At 49.5% G+C, this 25,803-nt stretch overlaps 1 protein-coding gene across 1 annotated transcript; it reads right to left on the reverse strand.

Annotated features, from left to right (window-relative positions):
- Positions 1-9,550: 9,550 nt before the first annotated feature.
- Positions 9,551-25,577, reverse strand: PPP1R3F (protein phosphatase 1 regulatory subunit 3F). Its single transcript, XM_040998674.1, has 4 exons — positions 24,559-25,577; positions 14,785-14,840; positions 13,912-13,994; positions 9,551-11,588 (listed from the first exon to the last, which is right to left on the reverse strand). Exons 1-4 carry the CDS (start codon positions 25,575-25,577, stop codon positions 10,284-10,286), a joined length of 2,463 nt encoding a protein of 820 aa, XP_040854608.1. The 3' UTR covers positions 9,551-10,283.
- Between the last annotated feature and the right edge of the window lie 226 nt (positions 25,578-25,803).

Here is a 25,803-nt window from a genome sequence, read left to right on the forward strand (position 1 = left end):
AAGTGGGCTTCCCTGGCTGGTAACGTCTCTCATGCATTGTCACACGTGGTTACCAGCAGAATACATAAGCATGTCCTACTGCGACTTCCAAGTAGGAAGGGCTGCCTGGAATCTAACGCCAGGTCTTCTCTGGACTTTGCCCCATTGTGCCTTTTTCCTAACTGGTTCAAATCTGCATCCTTCCCCCTTTCTACTGCCAGTCTGATAGCTTCAGAGTCCCTGTGACTCTAGAAGACCCCTGAGCCTGACAGCTGTCTCGGGGATTCCCAACACAGAGAACTTAGGTAGACCCTTTACCACACACTGTCCAAAAGCTTCTAGTACCGGCGTGTCCCTGTTTAGGCATTACAGCAAATCTTGGATCCTGCTCCTTTCTCAGATCAACTCCCACTTAGAGGGTACTTTGGCTGATTAGCTGAAAGTCTTTCCATAGCACACAAGGGCTGATGAACAGACTAGGCCCGCAATAAACCCTTTGTGAATACACAGAATACACACAGCACTGCCAGTCTGGTTATTTTAGTATGTGGTTGTGAGCTGTAGATGTCACTCAGCCTTATGTCAGTGGAGTCAAGTAAGTGAACCCAGTGAGCAGTGAGTTGGGGAGGGGCATTCAATCTCTTTGCTCTTACAAGACTTCTGATGTCTTCCTGCTTTCTGCTTGCCTGTTCCCTGTTGGATTATGAGTGTCTTGCCTGTTCCTCCTTTGTACAACTAGTCGTCCATCTGTCCCATGAAGAACCTGATATACCATACACTGTATGAATTGATATCTCACTTATTCTTCACACAAATCTGGTACTATAATAATTGGGAGTAATACTGAAATCGTTGGGATGCTTGTTTGGTTTAAACATTAAGATGCCATACCCTACATCCGGGACCTGGGGAGGGTGGGAAATTGGGTGGGCCTTCTCCCTTAATACCCCCCTTTAAACATGAAGGAAACAATATGGAAAAAATACTAGTCTTACCCACTTTCCTGTAGCCCTTGATACCTTTTTACCCTAACAAAATAAAATTAAAAAAAAAAAGTTAAGATACCAATAGGGACACCTGCAACCAAAATCAGAATGCTTTGGTTCAAGTCCTAACTTGGCTCCAGATTCCAACTTCGTGCTAACATTCTCCCTGGAAGGTAGCAGGTGATGGCTGAAGTAGCTGGGTCCTTGTCACCCATTTGAGAGACCTGGACTGAGTTCTTAGCTTCTGACTTAAGCTTCTCCCAGCCCTGGCTGTTGAAGGTGTATGCGGAAAGAACCAGTAGATAAGATTCTGTCTCTCTCCTTCTCTTGTTCTATTTTTCAAATAGATAAATTTCTAAAATGTTTACTTATTTTTTTTTTTTTGAAAAGCAGGGGAACAGAGACAGAAAGATCTCTTATTATATGCTGACTCACTCCCCAAATGGCTATAATGGCCAGGACTGGGCAAGGCTAAAGCCAGGACCAGGCACTCCACCTGGGTACCCCACATAGCTGACAGGGGCCGTTATCCATTGCCTTCCCAGGAGCATCAGCAGGAAGCTGGTCAGAAGCTGCTAGCTGGGACTTGAACCAGCACTTGGGAAATGTGATGACAGTATCACAAACAGCAGCTTAAGCTACTGTACCAAAATGCTGACCTCATAAATAATTTAAAATGTTGTAATTTCTGCTTTAGAAATAGAGATTTCAGCACAGTTGCCTAGTGGCTGAATCCTCACCTTGCATGCACCAGGATCCCTTATGTGTGCCAGCTCATGTACTAGCTGCTCCACTTCCCATCCAGCTCCCTGCTTGTGGCCTGGAAAAGCAGTGGAGGACAGCCCAAAGGCTTGGGACTCTGCACCCGCGTGGGAGACCTGGAAGAATCTCCTGGCTCCTGGCTTCACATTGGCTCATCTGCAGCCATTGCGGTCACTTGGGGAGTGAACCATCGGACGGAAGATCTTCTCAGTCTCTCCTTCTCTCCTCTCTGTATGTCTACCTTTCCAATAAAAATAAATTTTAAAAAAAGATTATTTTATTTTTAAGTACTTATTTATTATTTTGGAAAGACAGATTTTATACAGAGGAGAGACAAGGGAAAGATCTTCCATCTACTAGTTCATTCTTCACATAGCTTCAACGGCCAGAGTTGAGCTGATACGAACCCAAGAGTCTCTTCCAGATCTCCCACATGGCTGCACAGTGCCAAGACCACAAGCAGGGAGCTGGATGAGAAGTGGAGCAGCCAGGACATGAAGCAGGGCCCATCTGCGATCCCAGTGCTTGCATTCTGAGAATTAGCCAATTGAGCCATCGCATCGTTCCCACACATTTTTTTTTATGATGTTTACATAATTGATCAGGATAGGAATGGTTGAGGATCAGGCGATAGTGGGTGAGATCATTGTTTACACATTTTCTTTTCCTCTTGTATATGGGGGGAAAGGGAGATACAAGAGGAGAGACCACACCCAGCCTGCCAACCACCACATTACCCAGGGACACTCTCCTTAATACCTCTTTATTTTTATCAGAAAGACAGATTTTTACAGAGAGGAGAGACAGAGAGAAAGAAAATGAAATATTCTTTATCTTTTATCTCTCTCTTTCCCTTCCAAATAAATAAAAAGGTAAACAAAAACATTGAATAACATGGATGATATTTAATTCAAAAGATTTTTTTTTTAATATTTTTTTTTTAAATAAGCTGCTAATGGAAGAGAGAGGAAAAAGGAAACTCAACAGTCAAAGGTTCTGCACAGCGCTAAGGTCCGGTCATTCCTCAGGGGAAGGACAGCCAAGGCTGTCCTCACCTATCCACACACAGAGGGTGGCTCTGAGGGACATGGCAGCCTGGAGGTCATGCCACCAGAGACCTGTGAACCTTACCTGTCCCTGTATTTTCTGAGGCCTTCCGGGGCTTGGAGGTGAGGCGCCCCCTGCTGAAGAATGTGAGTATCTCTGTAAAATGGACCTCCACATGCCTAGTGACACCAAGATCTCACCGTGGGACAACAGGCTTCCATTAGGGTGCCAAGAATGAAAGGGAATTGCTACCTTGACTTAGCAGGAAGCTCAGGTTCGGACCTGACTTCACCCTGGACCGTTGACATCAAGGACAGGAAGTGGATGGATTGTAGGAAGGCAGCAGGTGACAGCTGGCCTGAGGAAAGAGAGCAGAAGCCACTGTGAAATTAACATGCTGGACCTGGTAACAAGGAGGAGGGGGGGTAGGAAGAGGAGGGAGAAAGTGATCAGAAAGGCCCCTGCAAAGGAACATGTTTGGGATTGATGTAGACACAGAAGGGACTTCAGGGTCCTCATTTGTGAAGCAGTGATAAACCGAGTTTGCACCAGAAGCAGTTGGTCGAGAGAAGCCTACTTTTACATAAACTGATCAGCAGACATCAAGTGTAGAGTCTCCATGAGCCAATGCTGACAGAGTTGGCATTATTGAAAGGACCACTGTTGGTATGTTGTTCTGTGCTACAGGACAAGGACCTTGCTCAACTGACCATTGCTGGCTTTGAAAATGGAAGAAGGGGGCACAGGATCAGGAGTGTGGGCAACCTAGGAGCTGCAAAAGGCAAGCAACAAATTCTTTTCCTAGGGCTTGCAGGAGGAACACAGCCCCGCTATGTGGGGAAGACTCTAGACAATCAGGAACTTGTGTGGCTCTCACATACCAAGCATGGGGCCAGTTTGTTCCACCAGTATCCTCCATCATCTTTTCCTTCATCACTCCCATTCAGGCTCCCATTTCTGTGAGAATAACCCCAGCTAAGAGCTGCAGGATGGAGTCCCTGTCTCTTGGGGAGGGGTATGGCACCCAGTATTCCTTAAAGGGAGTGGAGCACAGGAAGACCCCATGCAGCATCCATCTTTATAATGCTACACACACTACAGGGTGGACAGGTGTCATGGGAAATAAGAACTGGAAGGTTCTAGAGATGAGTGACAGCAGCAGCCATGCACTTGCTCTTGTTCTGTGCCACATGCTCTTCTTGCTCACTAAAGGGTCATATAAGTTGACCCAAACAGAATGCCATGAGAAGGGAAAGTTCTTATGTCGATTGCCAAGGAGGCAGAAAGACCTGCCTTATCTCTCCATCACATCACCAAGGGACAATTCAGATCTGGACAGTGTTGCCCCGGTGCCTGTTCTTGCTTGCCCTGTTGCATTGCTTTGACTGTTAAATTCGTCTAATGTGAAACCCAAGAGATGTTACATAGATTGTCCCCTGAAATCACCAGCCCCGCTCCAAGAATCTAAGACTTGGAGAGAACAATTGACTTGGCCAAGTTCACTCACTCAGACTTGGGGCTGCAGGCTTTCAAATGAGGTCTGTCAGGCTTCAGGACTCACGGGCCCTGGGTCATGATGTGGGTGGATGGTGCCTGAGGGAAGCTGAATTCCAACATCTGGGTGGCATCAGAAAAAAACAGGATCAATGCCTCTGCACAAGACCATGTCCACAAGCAGGGCTCAGGGAGTCTCTGCCTCCAGGACAGAAGACAAGCCCCTGGCCCAGGGCAGATTCCGAAGAAAGTAATCCACCTATTCTGTGTGGTCCAGACAAGGAGGCCAGGATCTCTGGGAGTCCGTGTGGAGGACAGTGTGTCTGGCAGTTCCTCACCATACTATTTTATTCATGACTTAATTTTTTTCTTCTGTCATGAGAGAATCTAAAAACATAGACACTTCAAGCAACATGAGGGAATTTCAGAAAGTTAATGGAGAATGGCATTAAACTGCACATTTATTTTAGTGCATAAAAAATTTAAGTCCATGCATAGTTTTTACAAAACACATACTTTCCAGGAACTTTTTGAAGACACCTCATATTAATTCAGACCCATAAACAGCCATCCAGGGTGAGCAGTAGACCATTATCAACATCCCCAAAGTCCACTGGATCCCTTTCCAATTCCACAACTCCCACTCCCAGAAGTAGCACTATCATGTCTTTGAGAATCAACCCCTTTTTACCTCTCATATGCTAATACTACGCTGCTTAACTCTCACATGCCAGTATGCCTATGAGCTTGTGTCAATGCATCATACAGGGCGTAATCTCTTGTTTGACTCCTTTTACTCCACATCATGTCTATGTGATGAATGCACACATACTGTTTCATACAGCTGCAAATCTGGCATTTCCATCATACACCATCCCATGTCATGAAAGCATCATGTCTTATTTACAGTCTTACTGGTGCATCCAATGTCTCTCCTTATTGGTAGCTTTTAATATTATTCTAGGTTTAAGGCCTTGCATCACTCATGGATGCTTCCATTGTCTTCTTCCAATTTGGCACTTGTGATCTCACTCTTCACAGTGTCTTTTGATCAGCAGCCATCCTTAATGTTCATGACAGTGAATGCTTCATCACTTTCATTTACAGTGAGTGTAGCTGTATCTTGTTGAAGAAAAGCTTTTCAAGCATGAGTATTGCAAAGGAATTCTGCCATGTTCTTGAAGCTGTTTGGCTTTGCATTTTACATTTGGGTTTTGAATCCACCAAGAGTTTGTGTGTGTGTGTGTGTGTTACAAGGCAGAGATTCAATTTCATTTCTTCAAGATAGAAAATCAACAACTTCCTCATTAGCTTGCAACATTTCCTTGCTCATCTATTCTTTGTCTACCTAAGAAGAAATCTGTTTCTGAGACCACTAGACTTCCCTTGGGCCTGCAGTTACATAATATTATATAACTAATACACCCTTATAGTAAGTATGGGCGCTCTGGCCAATGCTGGTATTTCTGGATAAGTGTAAGAATCTTTTTTTAATTTTTTTTTATCGTAAAAGTAGATTTACAGAGGAGGAGAGACAGAATGAATGATCTTACATCTAATGGTTCACTCCCGAAATTACTGCAATATCCAGAGCTGAGCTAATTTGAAGCCAGGAGCTTCTTCCGAGTCTCCCATGTGAGTTTTAAGGCTTTGGGCCATACTCTATTGCTTTCCCAGGCCATAAACAGGAGCTGGATGGGAAGTGAAGCAATGAAGGCACAAACTGGCGCCCATATATGTCAGCAGCTGAAGGCAGAGGATTAGCCAGTGAGCTATTGCATTGTCCCCGAGAATTGGCTTATCATGACCTACAGCCATACAAAAATCTCTTGGAGGGAGCCAGTGCTGTGTTGAGAAATGAGAAAAGCTCACTGCCTGCAGTGCTGGCATCCCATATAAATGTTGGTTTAAGTCCCAGTTGCTCTACTTCCAATCCAACCACCTGCTTGTGGCCTAAGAAACCAGCAAAAGGGGCCCGGCGCGATAGTGTAGTGGTTAAAGTCCTTGCCTTGAACATGCCGGGATCCCATATGGTCACCAGTTCTAATCCTGGCAGTCCCGCTTCCCATCCAGTTCCCTGCTTGTGGCCTGGGAAAGCAGTGGAGGACGGCCCAAAGCCTTAGGACCCTGCACCCCATGTGGGAGACCCGGAAGAGCTCCTGGCTTCGGATTGGCTCAGCTTCAGCCATTGAGATCACTTGGGGAGTGAACCATTGGATGGAAGATCTTCCTCTCTGTCTCTCCTCCTCTGTATATCTGCCTTTCCAATAAAAATAAATAAATATTAGAAAAAAAAAGAAAGAAAGAAACCAGCATAAGATGGCCCAAGTCCTTGGGCCCCTGCTCCCATGTGAGACACCAAAGGAAGCTCCTGGGTTTAGATCGGCTCAGCTTCGGCCTTTGTGGCTATTTAGAAAATGAAGCAGCGTATAGGAGTTCGCTGTCTCTCACATGCTCTCTCTTGCTCATATTCTTCTTTAAAAAAAATATCAATTGGAGAGACAGACATTTCGTAAACCAGTTAAGTTACTGCTTGGAAAGCCTACATCTCTTTCCTGATGGAGTGCCTAATTCAAATTCTGGCTACTCTGTTTCTATGCAACCTGGAAGGTAGCACATGATGGCTCAAGTATTTGTCTCTTTCATCCTAGTGGGAGATTGAGGTCTAGGCTCCTGGTGAAGCCTGGCCCAGCCCTGGCTGTTACAGCCTTTTGAGAAGTGGACCAGCAAATGGAAGGTATCAATCCCAATATATAGTTCAAATTTTTAAAAATCTAAATAAGTCTATCAAGTTTTTCCAAAAAAAAGTTGCCCTCTCTTTACTTTCTAAATAATTCATAACTGGTATTTTATTAAAATATTCTTTCCATCTGATGTTGACATATAATTTTTAAATAGATTTTGTATTCAGAAATCTTCCTAAATTCTTAAATTACCTAATAACTAACTGGTAGATTATTTTGAATTTTATTTTTTTAATATTATTTTTATTACAAAGTCAGATATAGAGAGGAGGAGAGACAGAAAGATCTTCCATCCAATAATTCACTCCCCAAGAGAGCACAACAGCCGGAGCTGCGCCAATCCAAAGCCAGGAGCCAGGAACTTCCTCCAGGTCTCCCACGCAGGTGCAGGGTCCCAAGGCTTTGGGCCGTCCTCCACTGCTCTCTGAGGCCACAAGCAGGGAGCTGGATGGGAAGTGGAGCTGCCTGGATTAGAACTGGCACCCAATGGGATCCTGACACATTCAAGGCAAGAACTTTAGCTAGGCCACTGCACCAGGCCCTATTTTGAATTTTAAACACACACATAGTAGGGCCAGGCCCAGTGGCTCAATTATAATCCTCCCCCTTTAAGCTGGGATCCCATATAGATGCCAGTTCAAGTCCCAGATGCTCTACCTCCCATCCAGCTCCCTCCTTGTGGCCTCAGAAAGCAGTATAGAATGACTCAAGTCTTGGGATCTTGTACCTACATGGGAGACCAGGCTTCATATCAGCTCAGTTCTGGCTGTTGCAGCCACTTGGGGAGTGAACCAGCAGATGGAAAATCTGTAAATCTGCTTAACAAAAATAAATAAATCTTCAAAGTAACTCAGCATGCTCCGTGATTTTTGGCACCCTGGAATGTTCTTGTAAAATAGGAATGGTTTCTTGGCTGCTTCACCAACCAAGCCATCTGAGGCAGTTCATGTGTGGGAAGACTTCAGCCTACCCAATCTGCTAGCTTAACAGCAGCAGCATGACTCAAGCCTTCCAGACCTTTTTTTGAGGCAGCTTTGGGTCCATTTTATCTGATTTTTTCCAACCTACCTGGATGCAGGTGCCTTTTTACAACAATGATCATCACATCGTGACATCAATGGAAGGCCATAGGCACATGTCTGTGACTAAGCCACAGTAAGACACGCTCCTGTGGGCGTATTTAACCTGCCTGCACCTGCCAGGTTCAGCTTCCAATCTCCAGTGCTCTTCCTGCCGATCAGCCTGCCTCTCCTCTTCCTCATCTGGCAGATTCTGTCTCATTTCTGACAATTCAGTTTCAAGCATCACATGCTGCAAAGATTTCCAGAGCACCCACACCTGGCTCAGCACCTGCGCCAGGCCCCCCACATCCCCTCTGGAGCTATCACTGCTAAGGCACTGATCACACTGCATTGAGATTCTGTGTCTGCCAGCCCCACGAGACCATGAACTCCTTCCTTTGTGTCCTCAGAAATAGAGAAGAGGTTGGCTAGGCCACACTTCAGCTGGACTGAGCTTCTCACATTGAACAAGGCACTCAGCTTCTTCCCCATAAATATTTCTTTGGTCCTTCACTGATTTCACTCAGTGGGTATCTGAGTATCTACTATGTGCATTGTACTAGTCTAGAAGAGTGACCAATGAGGAAGAAAATAAAAATAGGAGAGTATGATGTCCTTACGGGAAGAGTTTCAAGGCAGAGATGGTCCACTGTGTCAAGCGTTGCTGCAATATCAATAAAAATGAGGTCTGAGCAGCAGGCATTTTTTAACCCACCTGCAGCCCACACAGGAGTACTGGGTTCAATATCTGCTGACAGCTCCTGACGCCACCTTCCTGCTATTACACAAGCCTGGGCCTGGCGGCGAAGGGGTGGGAGTGGTCTCTCTCCTTCCTTCCCTCTCAAATAAATTTTGAACAAATATTTACAGATGACCTCTGACACCTGTGGTTACCACAAAGAGAGGATTAGAGAACTCAGCAGTTTTTGCTGAAGTGGTGGGGCAAAACTTATGAGAGGGCCATTTCAGAAAAGCATGAGGTGAAGGTAGAACTTCAGAAAGCAGGAATTGACTTGGCTTCCAAAAAGCTTTGTTGTAAATGGAAGTAAATAAATATAAGGTGTCTTCTTTGACTATGCAAGTTTTTTTTTTATTTGCATGCAGGAAATAGATCTCGCCTTTTCTTTGAAAGCTTCTGGGTTTCTCCTGTTAAGGACAAACATGATGACTGCAGGCAGTCCCTCAGGCAGGACCTTACCCTGCACAGCACTCCCTTGCTCCTTTCTGAGGTCCTTCCCTATCTTGAGGTGGGGTGGTTGTGGGGAAGGTTGAAGGAGCTCCCTGCCGGTGTCAAAGACTGCTTTGCAGTAACCTCAGAACCTTGTGTGGCTGATTCACAACCGATGTCCCCACAGCCACAGCCATCACTGCAGCCACATGAGTCACACCAAACCCTCCCGCGGCTGCTGCTCTTCCTCCCACCACCATCATCCATTTACACACAAGCAGGCTCCCACAGGCACAATGTAAAAAGATCAAAGGACCACATGTATTAGGACCATGAGGTGAAGAGATACAGATCCCCGAGGACATATTGAAGCAGCAACAGCAGCAGCAGCAGCAGCAAGCGTGACCACGCCCCCCGCCCCGCCCACCATGGTCCTCCCCACCACCACCGAACATGATCACCTTGCACACTCAGGCCCGATAGGAGACCACTGCACAGCAAGACACATCATTTCTCATAGAGCTCTATTGTGGCATATAATAATAGGTACTCTATATAAATTAAATTAAAAATAAAGCTCCAGCAGGTTGCACAGATTGGCTGTTAATAAATATATCTCTGGGTAATTGTGCCCCAAGACCAGCTCACGACCACTCTCCCTCATCCAGAGAATTATACAAAAATAAATACAGGCTTGGGAGGGGGAGGTGGGCAGGGCAGGGCAGGGGGGAGGTTGGCAGGGAGCAGGGGGGAACATGCCCAGTTCCATTCTAGAAGTTCTCACTCATACCATCCACCAGCCCCAGGTTCCTCTCCTTTAGCCTCACAGCAGGAGCCCGTGCCCGGTGGAGAGCTCTGGGCCAGGGCAGGAAGGCCTCTTTCCAGTCAAGCATTTTCAGAAGCAAATGGCTGAGGTCCCCCTAACTGTGCAGGCCACAGGTCCCATCTCATCCCTCTGGAGTGGTGTAGGGGCTGCTCCTCCCCAGAACCCAGAGTTGGGGGGGAGCGGGGCGCCTGTTATTGCTGATCCCACAAGCAGCTCCTACGAGAACCAGGCCAGAGAGAGGCACAGCACAAGCACCAGGAGGGATACACCACTGTTCAGAGCCACAGGGACCACCACCAGTCCGGCCAGGACTCCCAGAGTCTGAGTCAAGGGACCCCGGAGCTGGGGAGGCACTAAACACACATACTCTGTAGGGGCTGCTAGGGTATGGGAGCTCTTTGAGGACTCCAGGTTTGAGCCTGCACCCTCTTCATCCTGGCTGCTCACTGGAGGCCTGACCACATCAGACAGATAGACTTGAGCCCGCAAAGGCCCAAAGGGGCTGGGATTTTGCCTCCGCAGAAAGGCCAGGGCAGCAGGCTCCCTGCCAGGTAAAGGAACCAAGCCACCTGCCCACTCATTGGGGACCTCTGTTATGCCCCGTGTCCCAGCTTCCCCTGGGGACCGGGTCACCCCAGCTATCCCCCTGGTGCTGTGCAAAGAGTCACTTTCCTGGCCCATCCCTTTCTCTGCCTCTCCAGTGAATTGATCCTCTGTACCCAGGACTGCAGAGCTGTCATACCCCGATCTGTCCACCCACGGGAGCCACACATCTCCCATGGTGGCTACCACTGAACGGGCCCCAGACAGGATTTCTGGAGGCGATTCCTTGGGGCTGTCCCCTTCAGGGCTGGTGGGTGTGATGGGGAGTCCCTCGTCACCTTCCCCATCATCATCAGCGTCCTCTGTGTCCTTGATGAGCTCCACGCCACGCCCCAGGCGGGCGTAGTGTAGCGTGATCTCTTCAGCCAGGGCACTGTTCAGGGCCCGCTCCGGGCCAGGCCACTTCAAGATCAGGTCACGGTCTGTGAGGATGCCCAGGGGCTGGCTGGGGGATGTGGCCCCATCGGTGGGACCCTCCCCGCCACCCGCTGCCCCACCTGCAGCCACAGCAGCCCGCAGGCGACTCAGGTGAGATAGGTAGAGCTGCTCTAACTCCTGATCGATGGTGTCCTCTCCAAGCAGCTCCTCCAACCCACTCACCGCCTCCAGCCCCCCGGAGGGCTCATCCATAAGAGCCTCTGCTGTGGGGCCCTTCCGATCCCCTCCGTTTTCACTGGACACTTCCCACATGGCTTCCACCTGTTGCTGGCCAGGCTCCAGGAAAGGGCTGGTGGCCCCCTCACTTGCATCGGGCCCCGAGGCTTGGTCCCTGGGTGAGCTGCTCAAGCCACAGAGAGGGGAGGCAGGAGGGATCCGGATGGCTGGTGCCTGGGGGACCTCGGTAAAAGCCACAGGCGGACTGCTTCTGGGGATATCACCTTGTTCTGGGAGGCTGCTGGCCATGGTGACTTCAGAAACCTGGAGTCATGGGGGCAGGAGAGAGAAAAGAAAAATAATGAAGGTGGGGGATGGAATAAGCAAAGACAGAAAGGACTAGAGAGGGACCATACCCAGCCCACAGGGGTTGCCAGAGAATGCCTTTAGAGAGCACCCTGGCGATATGGTCATCTACATTAACACAATAAAATGAGGGGGAAAGGAAGAGGGGGCTTCCTACAAAGCTGAGGAACTTGGTCAACATCAATGCAAGGATACTGTAAAAAAAAAAAAAAGCACAGAAAACAGAATTAAAAGATGATTTTAGAAACAGGTGCTTGGTCCAGCAGCTGAGACACCTGTTAGGATACCTGCATTCCATTCCCAAGTGCCTGGGTTCAAGTCCCAGCTCTACTCCTGACTTCAGGTTTCTACCAATACAAACCCTGCTGGGAGGCAATAACAATAACTCAAATACTTGGGTCCTTGCCACCCACAAGGGAGACCTAGATTGAGCTCCCAGCTTCTGCTTCAGCTCTAACTAGGGGCTGGGGGTTGGGAGGAGACTTTTGGGCATTTGGGAAGTGAACCAACAGATAGGAGCCTGTTCTTTCTCCCCCCAAGTGCATGTTTTGATACCCAATGAACTTGTGTAGAATCCCCAGGTGCTCACAAAGATACAAAACCAAAAATTCTTTTATTTGGTCTCCTGTGGAGAAAGTCTTTTTTTTTCCTGGTCAATAAAAAGGGGGAAAACTAAGTTTTTACACTGATTTCCCATATAAACTCAAAAGTAGCCAAAAAGCTGATGTGAGAGTGTTTATAGAAAAATTTCAGCTAATAAAGGAAGGGAGAACAGGATTGAGTAGAGTGAATGCTATTTAAATTGAATTAACAACAAATTAAATGTGATAAATGCATGAAACCAATAGTTTCACAAAGACTAATTAAATAGCATTTAAAATTTAATAAAAAAAATCATAGGAAACAGCATTCCACCTGGATGCAATTAGACAAATACAGACAGGAAAACTCCACACGACAAACAAGATTCTTTTTTCTTTTCAACAAAGACTTTTTTTTTTTTAATCTGAAAACATCAAGCAATCTAATGGACTTCTAAAACACTTCTGAGAGAAAGAAAATTGAACAGTGACCTAACACTTGATAACACTAAGGAACAATTATTTTTTCTGAGGGTTGGAGATAAAAGTTTTTCTAAGGGTTCTTAATTTTCTGAGCTGCAAACTGAAGTATTTATGAATGAGATGATGTCTAGATTTTTATTTCCAATACAACTCCACAGGCCATGGGGAGGAGACTTGAGTCTAAGAGAGCATAATGGAAGAGTTCTGGTATTTGTGGAAGTTCCATGATGGTCTACCCTGCTTCTCGGTACTCTACTAGTCTTTGCTTTAATCCATTTGACCATTTTAGTAACAAAGCGGGTCTTTTTTTTTTTTGTAACACATTCACACATGCACACTGTTTCCACAATGTCCCTCTCCTGCCACCCACGGCAACCCGAACCTCCTCCCATCCTCTGCTGCCACCACCCAAGACCCCTGTTTCTCAGCCTCATTCTCAGTCTATTTGCAGTGCAGCAGCAGGAATGGATTCAAAAAGAAATCAGATTTACATTCCTCCTTCTACTAAGGACCTTCTGTGGCCAGCCCCACCACCACACACACACACACACACACACACACACACACACACACACACACAAAAGAGCCAAAAGCTTCCCTGTGGCCAGCACCTCCCTGACATTCCCCCTCCTCATGCTTTAATCCCGGCCCTACTTTGGGAACCTGGCCCAGGATGTCCCCGCCAAAAATTTAGTTATCTATGTGACTCCCTGTCTCACTTTCTTGGCATTTACATTGACATGCTACTAATCTTGGAATGCTTCCCCTTCCAGCCTCCCTACCCTAGTTGGGCTTCTCTTCATATTCTTTTTTCTTTTCCTTAACACTTACCGTCATCTAAAATATCATATACTTGGACTAGTCTTGTATCATGTCTCAGCCCACTAACGTACAAGCCTCATGAAAACAGCTGTTTTGGCTGCACCATATTGCCTGGAGTCTGTGATGGCACTTTCGGCACACAGCCAGCCCTCTAAAAACTTCTGGGTGACCCTCCAAGGGAAACGTCTCTAAACCTGGAGTGGATAGCTGCATTCTCCCCATCCCCATCAGGTTCTGATTCAGGTGGTCCATCCTCTAGTGCTAGGAGGATCCGCAACTGGCTCAGTCCTGATGCCTAGCCTCACTGTGCTCATACTGAGAGTTCTCCCACCCTGCTGTCACCACCCCACTTGGGCAGAACACTCTAAAGCTGCCTGCCAAGGCCCGCTGCTTACCTGCAGTGTCATCTGCGGCCACGGACGGAGAGGGGTGGGAGCCACTAGTGGACCGACTGACTCTTGAACATTGGGACACTCTGCTGGAGGAGAAGAAAAGTGTTGGGGCAAGACAGAGGGATAAGCAGTCCTGTTCCAGTTCTGAACAGCTGCCCTTTGAGCCCATTTGGCACCTACTGCCTCAGAAGCTTTCCTAGGCCACCTCAGGAAGGGCAGGGGGGTGGTGAAGGTTGGAGAGGGAGGGATGCCTTTTATTTTCCCATCTTTACTTCTGATTTCTTTATTCATGTGATTAATTTTGCACATCAATTTCATCTTTCCCGTGATTCTTGTTATGACTGCAACACATCCAAAATGGTCTATCCTAAGATTCCCAACATACAAAAATGGGACACACACACACACAGACTGAACAAGTTGCCCAGCAGTTCAGGAGAATATGATCTGAATGTTAAACATTGATGAGAAAAAGCCAAGGATGCAAACTCTATGAGTGAAGGCCTTTCGAGAGAAGCTATCTCCAGGCATCATTTCCCATTGTTTCTTCTACCACAGTTATAGGAAACAGTAACAGGGTCAGTGTCCACTCCCACTCATTGGAAAGGCTGCTCATAGAGGGAGGCCCTGGCTGCTGCAGGGACTGAGGCACCTAGGTCTCAGCGCCCATTTCCAGTTCATATCTGGGGACTCAGCTTCAAGGATTATTGCCAAGTCTGGCTTCATTTAAGATTTTTTTAATATATATATTATAAAGATGTTTCTTTTTCTTCAAAGAATTACCAAAAGAGAGAGAGAGAGAGACTAAGACCAGACACAGGACAAGAAGACATTGTAGATAAGGGCTCAAACTGGTGAAGTTCACCAATGGCTTACCCACAGCAGGGCTACTATCATCTGTGCTCTTCATCCTCAGCTCCTCTTCGACAGGCCTGTCGGGCACAGAGAGCACACGGAACTATCACCCAGAGCAGTCAGGTCTGCCACCTTCCATCATAACCCATCCCTGCCTGGCAGCTGCCATTTTCTCCTCTGCTGCCTTGACCGTGAAATTCCCAGACTCATTATACAAAACTTAAGCAAGAAAATTATCAAGAGAAGCGGGCACGGGGGGGGGGGGGGGCTTCACATCAGCCAGAAACAACCACTGCAACCGTTTTCTACAAACTCCTTTCAGATGCTGCCCGAGATCATTTAGCTCCAAAGGCCATCACCTCACAACTGGCTCAGTCCATTTAACAGGAAGAGACATTGTGATAGTCTACTTAACCCTCAACATCTTACGCACTTGCCACCATCTAGATAGCCAGACCCTCCTCCTAAGCAGCTAGATAGTCGATTTCATGCTGCAGGCACACAGCAAACCTGAGCAGAAAGTACACAGGGGAAAGGGGGGTGTTGGTTTATCAATTTCTCTAGGGGATATTTCCCCAGCTGTGCAAGAAGCCATATTTGCCAAGAAAGGGCAGGTGAAAAAGGAGAGAATGCAAACAGAATTGAGAAGGGGGTCACAGGATACTGCATGCATCCATCTGCCCTCCCACCCCCCCAACACTTCCTTCCAACAGCTCACTGTTCCTCCTCACCTGTTAACAGAGAGCACAACAGAGCCAGCACGTGCACACCTAGCACAGTGGGGAGTCGAGGGGACTGAAGCTAGGAAGTCAGATCCCAGGGCCTGGCAGGGAGCAGGGGCTGAAGCAACAGGAGTAGTTATAGTCCTGTTCCTGCTCCACCAAACCAGCCGGACCCCTGGACGGCCTAAGCCCCGCGTTATCTCAGCAAGATCCTGCCAGGGGCGGGGCCTCACAGTGGAGCGAGCTCTGTTCTTCGCCCCACAAGTGAGTGTCCAAGGTCTCCCGGGAGGGAGGCACTAAGGATAACGTGTTCCGAGACCTGAGAGGAACTGACGCAAGGCATCCTCCTGCAGGGCAAGGTGACAGTGTTGACATTTCTGGAATCAACTGAAATGTTTTGAAAACCCCTAACCAACTGCCGTCAGCGCAGTCACTAAGCTGACCTGTACATCGTACAGCATCCTGAGTGTGCTGTCAGGGACTGTTGTTCTAAGTGAAGGTCACATAGCCAGGATCAAAATTCAGGCCTTCCTGCTGATTCACATGGGAGCTGCAGCTGGGGAGGGCCGGGCTGGACTAGGCCACAGCACCCACTGGAACGCACAAAACCAGCGGTAAGAAGGGTTATTCAGAGTCACCCTAACTATGCTGAGGTACCCAAGGGTGTGTGTCAGGACCAGGACTGTGGTGGGTTGGGCTGGATTAGTCCACAACATGCAGCACTTGCTAATTCACCTGACAGATGGGTCTAGGGGCAGGACGGACCAGGCAACTGCATTCAGCAGGCACATTCATCGCCTGATGCAGCAAATAGACCAAACCTGACCCTATACCAACTGGCACAAATGAAAGTCAAGCCTGAGGACTTCCCAGGTGAGGTTTCTTGGAGGATTCTTCAACTAGACTGCTGGGCTCAAGTCCCAGCCTCAGGGAAAAAAAAAAAAATCACAAAATATGTGTCCGACCTTGGAGATCACATATCAGGACTGGACCTCCTCAGTTGCTGACGCCCGCGCAATGGATAGCATGCCCAGATGCACACAAAGGACAGAACAGCTAGCTCATCTAAGCCAACAGGACATTGAGTACCTCATCAGAAAATAGAACAAGTCAAACAACTGTCCTGGCCAGGTGCTGAGGTACCTATCTACATCTGTGGATACACTAAGGTGCACCTGGTCAGCAAATTGACCTCGGAAAGATGTTCTCTACCCTGGTGCAACGAACTAAACAATGTCTCAGAACTATCAAAACTACTCAAGTGACAACCTCAGAACACTCGTCCCCACATCAGGGTCTCTAAGGTGACATTAAATAACCATCTTCATCCCAAGGCACTGATGTAATAGTATAACAAGGAACAGCTCCCTTCCCTTCCTCCTCTCTCTTCCCCACCCCTCTGGGCCCCAGCCGAAACAGGAAAGAAAAAAAGGGGGGGGGCATAAAAAGAACTGAAACATTTGTCTCACTCCCCTTCCTCTAAACCTCAACCCTCCCTCCCCTAGTCCACATGAGTTGGCAACTCTCTCAACTCTGTAATTAATATGAAAAAAAATTAAATTATGGGGCGAAAAGAAACTCAGGCTTTCTGGATGCTTCATGAACGAGACACTGGGGTCTTATCCAATACCATGTCCAGTCCTTCCTGGAGGTAGACAGATGCGAGCATCAGTAACAGACACTAGCCTTCCCTTCCTACATTCACACCGGTATTTGTTCATCCCAGCCTTTCATCCATCTGTTCATTCCCAGTCTATGTCCAGGGACAAATGGCTCACAGACCTCCACCCCAAGACATAGGGCAGCCACAATAAACTGCTTTTCATAAGCAATCTAGGGAGAGGCTTCAACCATGCAGATCCAAAGTCTGAAAGTGCTGATAGGGCCCAGTATCCTTTCGTTATGGTGTAAGGCCACATCCTACTGAAGGTTTTGTCATCAAATGCCACACATTTGATGCCTGGGGTGAGTCTGGGAGGCCAGCCATCAGTCCCCCTACTCCCCAACTCCTGCCCCCAACCCCATTCTCTGGCCCAGTCCTGACATGCATGACAACCAAGCATTTTTGTAAGTCATGACAGAGTCATCGACATTACAGGGGAAAGGGAAGGACTCAGGCAGCAGGCAGCCAACCAGCCAGCCTGCAGGAAAAGGAGTCCAAAGGTCAGATGAAGGAAAGAAAAAAGAAAAGAAAAACACGCACAAAAGACATCCTTCAGAGATCCCCAAGTTACTGATCCAGGAGAGGCACAAAAGAAAGGAAATGCTCAAAAATCAGGTCAAGAAACTCAGCCAATCTCAAAACCTGTGAAGCCAACAGAGGCAAACAAGTGGTTCTCCCCATCACCACCACAGAGAATTGTAAGGAAGCATTCAGGGCCACCTCCTCCAACATCGCCCTTTTCATCCATGCACTGCACACCTGCTCAAAAACCTTTGCACCTGCCCTCCCCACCCCACCCCCAACAACACTCTGCTTTTGTTTGCAAATGCAGGAACCAAGGCTCAAGGACATCCGCTGACCACACAGCCACCACACCACCACAGCGATAATGTCCCCAGAGGACTCCACTTTGAAGACAGTCTTTGAAATCGTGGGCTTAGGATAACAACAGATATCCTTCAAGTGTCTTTCTTGGTAGCAAACACCCAGGGTACCTATGCCTCTCCTCAAAACGAGGACAGTAAGAGAAATCAAGTGCAAAGGCAGACTGAGTCACAGAGCAATAACAGAGAAGAGGGGTTCTTAGAAAAAAAAAAAAGTGGCAGAGAGATTAAGAACAAAACTGTCCCTACAGTGTGCCTATTTTCAAGAAGGAGACCTGCTCCTTCAACACCAGTCTCACAAATGCTACTTTGTGCCCCCTCCAGGTTGGCAGGTGGTTAATGGGCAAGGGCACAGAGACTTGGGACGTCCTGACTATGCATCAAATGGCACAGGTGTGCTACTCAAGCCATCCAGGGGGCATCCCAGACCTGCACCTATATCCTGGTGGTAAAAATTCCTCCTGCCTGGGAGACTTAACTGCCTCCAACCTCACCCAGTCCCAGTGGGGCGGGTTGAGATTTTGGAAGGAGACAGTGCTGAAAAACAAAAACAAAGATGGTACTGGTCCCAGCCTAGGCCTGAAGGGAGAGGAGGATGGTCTGAGTCTCAAAGTCTGCAAGTGAGGACTGATAAGCGCAGAGTAGAAGTCAAGCAGCCTCTCACAGCAGTCACATCACTGCCACCAACACAGCTACCCAAGGCCTCTGTGTACACTCCCATTTTCAAAGAACCCAGTCCAAAGTGGGTCAGGCACTGAAACCCAAAGGGAAACTCAGCAACCAGTGGCTCCCATGGAGTACCAAGTTGATGAGAATGCTGACTCTCCCACAATACTTGGAACCCCATTTCCCCCAAGACGTCTGCTCTCCAAAGAGCAAAGCCTGGGGGCGGCTGTGAAAGCCTGTGCCAAGTTATGTGGAGCACCACCTTGCCTACACCAGCATGTGGGTCCGCCTCAACACCATGCTTCACACACGCTCCAGTGAGTGGAGAGTGAGCAGGTGACTGCACCGGGGCCTTTCACAGTACTGCCTTGGTTCTTTAGCCATGAACCACAGTAAGACATGCGTGTCACACTGTAACTCAGCAACAAAGTGCATGTAACTACTGCAAACCGCACCAAACAAGCCTTACCTGGATGGCACATGGTGCTGCACTCTTTACTTGCCGTGCTGTCACTGTTCCCTTTGTTCTTTATTGTGGGAACCCAGCAAGATTGATTTCCTGTCACAATGAGGGGTCAGGACATGGAATCTGGACCAAGCCCAGCTATACCACTCCCCTGCTGTGTGGCCTGAGGGAAGTTACTGAGCCTCTCCACTCAGGTTCCTCATCCATAAAAAGGTTCAGAATAATAACACCTACTTCAGTGTGTTGCTGGGCAGAGGTGAGGAATATTTGAAAATTATTTACAGAGCACTGAGTGAATAGGAAGCCAAGGTCCCACTGCCCTGAAGCAGGACCATGCAGGCTCAGTTTCCAGCTCTGCCACTCCCTCAAGCAAGTGGTCTCATGATTCCTTAACCATGACGCCCCCACACCAGCTTTCTGTGGAATCAAAGGGAATGGCTCTATAAAACAAAGCTGACCTCTTCCATGTCCTGTTTCAACTGTGGGCACTGTAGTTCCCCATAACGTCGCCACCTTGGCTAGTGCATATAAGATCCAACCACCGAGTTCCAGATGCACCTATAAAATCGAGATTTTACTGTGCAGCAGCCCCAGTGGCAGGTCCTGGAGATGCAAGGGCACACAAACCCTGCTAGGAAAGTTCCGATGTCAGGCGAGGGAAGACGTTAAAAAAAAAACAAAAAAACTCAAACTCAAGTCTTTCAACAGAAATTTATTGAGTATCTGCTAAGGATCAGGCACTGTGGCAGGCCTGTGGGGATATACAGCGTTGAATGAGAGCAGACTGGGCTCCTACCCCTCATGGAGCTTACAGTCTAGCTGGGCTGTCATCCAATAACCCACTGAACCTAGACTGGTGGTAATACCTTTTAGAGAGAGAATGCCTGAGAACAGGGGGCCTACCACAGCATCAGGGAGGGCTTAAGGAAGCTCAGAAGGCAAACAAGCAAGGAAAGGGGTATGCGGTGTGAGGAGTTGCTCCAGAACCATTGAGGTGGTGATGAACACAGCCCCTAAGCAAGGTGAGCTAGAGTGGAGCTGGGAGGAATCATTGGGGTACAAGTTAAATGCAGACACTGAGTTAGGAAATGAGAGACCAAAGCAAAGAAAGAAAGCAAGGAAGAAAAGAAGGGCCAGAGAATGTGGAAGGTTAAGCAGCAGAGTATAGCCCCAAGGCCTGGGAAGAAAAATATCTGAAGTCAGAATAATAGACCACCTCAAGAGAAACCAGTGTGTTACCTAGCTGATGCAAGGAGTGGAGGAGAGGAAGAAAAGCACAGGCCACACTTTATACATGGGGAGGGAGTGAGCAGGTGCTGGCCAGGGCAGGGGGTGGGGGCAAAAGGAGAGACAGTGGAGACAGCAGAGGGACCAGGTGAGGAAGGCAGAACAACTGCCAGAAGAGGAAAGGGGGTAGCTGATGTCCAGCTACGGAGCAAGTTGCAGCCATCAGGACCCAGGGCATGGGGAAGGGAGCTGGCCAGAATGGGGAGGAGGGGAACGAAGCCCTCCCTCCTCACCTAGATCACAAGGGAGGGAAATCAACTTGCAAGTCGGTGGCATAAGCTGCCAAGTTGTAGGTAGTGCCCTTCTTACAGCTTCTGTTTTTGCTTTCTGGAAGCAGGAGGTATAGCCTGAAGGGAAAAAAGATTGGAGGGGGCCCATCAGAGAGAAGATAAGAGTAAATTAGAAAAAACTCCCAGGCAGGGTGGTCAACGCTCTTGAACTTGTGGTGATGCTCATCTACATGCTCTGTCATATTTTCAAACTGCTGGTCTGCTGGGCCAACCAGCGTTGTGAAACTGGGGTCTGCAGAAGCAGGAGCGGGGGTAGTGGTACGGGCAGAAGTGGAGAGGCTTCATTCCGGAAGTCCTCCTAGAACTGAGGGATCAACACAAGACAAACATTCCTGGTGAAGGAAGCAGCATAGGCAAAGGCCCTGGGGCAGGAAGGAGCAAGGCCCTTTGGCATAACACCTGGTGACGGCTCAGACAGGTATAAGATTAGAAGTCTGCAGATGGCCAGACCTGGGGAAATGGGGCACATAGTGAGTCTTCCTCAGTCTTTATTTTCTTAAGAGGAACAGGACCACGTCCTAAGGATGTTGAGCCACAGCAGTGGATCAGGAAGGTTCCTGCTACATATGACCCCAGGGATTTCTGGAGTCTGGGAGCCTGGGTTTGTTCATCCAGGAGAGAGGGATCAAAACCACTTACGTCAGAGGGAACCTTGTCAGGATTAAACGAGAGTTCGCAACAACAAACAAACTCAGCAAAGTACCTACGCAGAACACAGGTCCTTGACACCTGTCCCCTCCCACCCAATTCTCTACCATGAGCCCTTGGCCACTAGTGCCCTTAGTACCTGTCAGCCTCTCTTTCTCCCTGCTTCAAGCCAGCACCAAGCCCAACATCCAGGAAGCCCCTACCAAATGTTTGCTGGTAGATGCTCTCTAAGCCTTGGGACAGGGAAGGGGGATTACAGGGAAAGGAAGGGAGCCAAAGTCCAGTCCAGCAGTTCTGCACTTGTGACCTGTATCCTGAAGGCTACCTCAGACCTCCCCCATGCTCCCAACCTGACAGAGCCACAACCCACACACAGTGGGCCAGCAGTTGACACATCCTGAACAGGAAGCCCTCTGGGATGCTCGGTGCTTCCACAGGCAAAGGCTATCCCCCTGTGATCCTCTACATTTCCCAGGAGGGCTGGGGTGTAGAGGGTAGCTATTCTTCAACAGCGCTCACGCAGCACACAGGTTTTGATACAATAATAAGTTGAAATGTTCTCGCCGAGAAAGCCACCAACCTACAAAGAAAACCTTATCGCTGATCTTGCAATGAGCACCAGCCACCCCTTTGCAAGAGCTTACATCAAAAGGGAAAGAAGCTATCAAAAAGCCATCTGCCCACTTAAAATAATCTCACAAGTCATGTTAGGAACCACAGACCCAGGGCCAGATACCAAAACAATTGTCTGCACAAGCTGCTTCAATTTCTCCTTAAAACCACCCATGTATTTTAAAAGAAAAACACCCTCTCCACCCACCTTGGCCCTGCAAGGTTTTGATTTCTCTGTTCCCTTCCTTTCACATTCTTTAAAAATGACCAAACTCTGTTACCCCAAACTGTCACATCTTACAGATTGGGCTCCCACGACTGCCAGTTAAGATGAGAAGTAAGGCGGGAATGGGGGCAAGGAACCAATCAATGCCTTGATGTGGGCAATGGTGACACAAGTGCTTACGATGTGGACAAATCCATGAAGTTGTGCCCTGAATATCAGTAACACCTTATGTGAGCACACACCAATAAAGCTACCTCCCCGCACCACCCCCCAAAAAAAAGAGAGAGAGAAAAGATAAAAGGAAAAGTATCACATGTTGGGAACATCAACACTGAAATCTAGAATTTGCTGAATCCTACCAGGCCTTCATGAGGATCAACTGTTTAAAATAAGCAAAAGCTCCTAACAACTTCCTCCCTTATTCCATCATTCCTGGCTGAGTGGCTTGATTAAATAAATGGCCATATAATCCCTACCCCTATCACACAGCATGCACAGCAAACCAAAGGAGAGGATAGACCTAACCCTTAGCTCAGGGATCCATAAATGCCAGCCACCTCTATCTTTTGCTACTACCCCTAGGCTTCCAGTATCTGTGACTGTCTGCCACATCCAATCCAATCACACAAAGGAACTGCCAGACCAACTTAGCAGATGAGGAAACTGAGGCGAGACTGTACTACAGCTGACGCTGGGTAGTTAAACTCAGAAGGAAGAATCCAGGGGAACAGGACATGTGACTCTGTCCATGTTCCTACTAGCTAAAACAGCCTTAAGACACTGTTTTTGAGACAGGCTCAGTTGCTGGTTGGTTGGTTGGTTGGTTGGTTGGTTGGGGTGGGTGCTTTTATTCGTAGCCTGTGAAGGTGATCTAATTATCTCAATTGCATAGCAAGGCCCCTGAAGCACAGTGTGTTTGACAATGGCCTATGGTCAGGGTTTTAGATGGCTGCCCAGGCAATGTAACAGCAGAAAGCATCCTCTGAAGACTGCCTGCTCCCTCCACGTGAGGTTTTGAGATGCAACAGCACAGGTCCTGGGTGAGCAGGTGCTTGCCATTTGGCTCTCTTTCCCAGGGCACATCTGCCCACCAAGCCCAATGCACTTGATCTCTGAACCACTTACAGCCCAGAGCCTAGCGGGACTGACAGATGCCACCAATACCTCCTTGCTGCAGCCAGCGGCTTCTGATCAAACACACACAAGGTCCCACATAGCATTTTCCCTCTCCCCGTCCCCAGTTCTCCCAGGAGCAGGGAAATAGATACTTCTCAGGGCTAATCTACTGATCGCAGACACCTGGCGGACCACAACAAATCATCAGGCTTTGCTGCGGCCCTTGAAGGCCTCACAGATTCAGAGAGGAAACAACCCAGGAAAAGCTAGCATTTAAGGCCTCCTGGGCTACAACTAGCTGGTTATTTCTCCTAGCCCTGGAACAGCTATGGGTAGGGTGGCAAAAATACAAAAGGCATGAGCTTCAAGTCCAGTCCCCATCTGGTTCTGGTTTTCCCTCTACCAGAGTCCCTGCTTCCCTCTGCCGGCCTCACCCAAGAGCACAACAGTAACGAGCATGTGCAGACTTCAAGGTCAGATATGGCTGAACCTGAAAAGCTGGGAAACCATCACCTCCCCAACCATGTTCTCCACCACAGAGACCCTACTTTCCTGCTGTCGGGCAGGGATCACATTCCTTATTTCTGGTGGCCAGCCCCTGGGTCTATGCTGCCATGTCACTGTTGCTCGCTCCACTCCAGCACACCCCACCCACATCATTCACACCAAGCCCATGCCCACCTCAGGACCCTTGAACCTGTTGTTGCTCATCCTGTAATATTCGTGCTCCACATCTGCACAGAATTGTCCATTACCATCCAGGACTCGAACTGCACCTCAGCAAAGCCCTCCCTGCTCCCTTTCCTACTAACTCCACCAACCCCCACACCTGCACAGGTGTTTTATCATCCAGCACTCACCTCTTCAGAAAGCTCCCTGTTGCACCATGCCTACAACAGCCACTCCCTAGCCCATTTATCCCCTCACTTTCTCTGCTAGGCAGCTAACCTTGTCCCTATGGATCTCCAACAGGAGTCTGTCCCATCCTCGCGGACAAGGAAGATGTCAGCCTTGTCCAAGGGCTTTATGGGGGAACTCAATCACCGAATTAATGCATACCAGTGCCTCTCATACACACCCTCATCACTCTTTGCCTAACCTAATGCACCCATTTCCCCTCCTGGAGAGCAGGCCTTGAGGGGTGCCGGGACCGGGTTACTTGGCCCCTATCCTAGACACGGCCCTGTGTTGGCGGAGGTGGCGCCGGCACATTACCTGCGCCTCACCGGCTTCATGCAGCTCTTCAGCTGCTTGGCCTCTGCCTCCACGGGACCCTGGCACTCGGGCTGTGGCTCCAGCTGCTGCTGCTGCTGCTGCTGGGGCAGCCCTTCGGCATCAGTGGGTGTGGGAGCGGGTGCGATCCGGAGCAGGACTGTGTAGTTGCGGCCGTGGTTGTTGGCCCAGAAAGTGCCCTCGGGGGTCTCATAGCGCACCACGAAGTCGAGGCGTGCCCCATCGCCCGCGCCCTCAGCAAAGGGCAGCTGGAAGGCAAAGCGGTCGGTTCGGCCGCCGTCGTCGGGCGAGGAGGCAGTTGCCTGCCCGGGTCCCAGGCTGAGCCCCGGATCCAGGATAGGATCTCCTGCTCCTGCTCCTCCTGCTCCGGCCCAAGGTGGGCTGCGCGGGACGTAGCGTGCTGGGTGGTCGCAGAAAGAAGCCCAGCCGTCGTGTGAGGCCCGCACGTGCACCGCCTTCTCGAAGGAGCGGTTCAGCACGCGTACCAAACCGCGCAGCGCCGGCGGGCGTCCCCCAGGCACCCACACCCCGGCACCCCCGGGGACCGCTCCAGGAGGCGGCAGCAGCGCCTCCAGCTCCACCATCACTCGCCCCAAGCGCTCCAGACGGCCCGGCGCGGGCGGCAGTGAAAATGTGGGCACCAGGTAAAAACCCCCGCCAGCGGGGACGGGGCACAGCGGCGAGGGTTCGGAACAGGTCTCCTCTTCCTCCTCCCCTTCATCCCCATCCTCGCCATCGTCGTCCTCGTCAGCCCCGCTGCCGCCACCGCCGCCGCCGCCGCCGCCATCTTGCCCGGTCGCCGCCGCCATCTTGCCCGCCCCGGGCCCGCCCCACGGCCGGTAGCGGCGCAGCTGCGCCAGCGGCAGCCCCAGGGCCTCGTCGGCGAACAGCACCCTCCGCGGGGCCGCCGCCGCCTCCACCGAGGCGCGGGGCTCTCCCGCGGCTGGCGAGGGGGGCGAGGGATGCCGCAGCGGGGGTTCCACAGGGGCCGTGCGCGCCATAGCGGCGGCGGCGGCGGCGGCACCGACGGCACCGGCGGCGGCAACCGGCGGAGGCAGGGCCTGGAGGGGCGGGCAGCCAATGGGAAGGCCACCGCGGGGGGGTGGGCTTATGGGGGGCGTAGGCGCTGAGATGAAGATGGATAGAGCAGGGAACCAATGGGCAGCTGTGCGCGGCTGACGCAGGCGCTGAATTGCGAGCCGGGGAAGCAAGCAACCAATGGAGATG

This window comes from Ochotona curzoniae, unplaced genomic scaffold (genome assembly GCF_017591425.1).
Source record: "Ochotona curzoniae isolate NIBS_2020 unplaced genomic scaffold, NIBS_Ocur_1.0 contig_1274, whole genome shotgun sequence".
NCBI lineage: Eukaryota > Metazoa > Chordata > Mammalia > Lagomorpha > Ochotonidae > Ochotona > Ochotona curzoniae.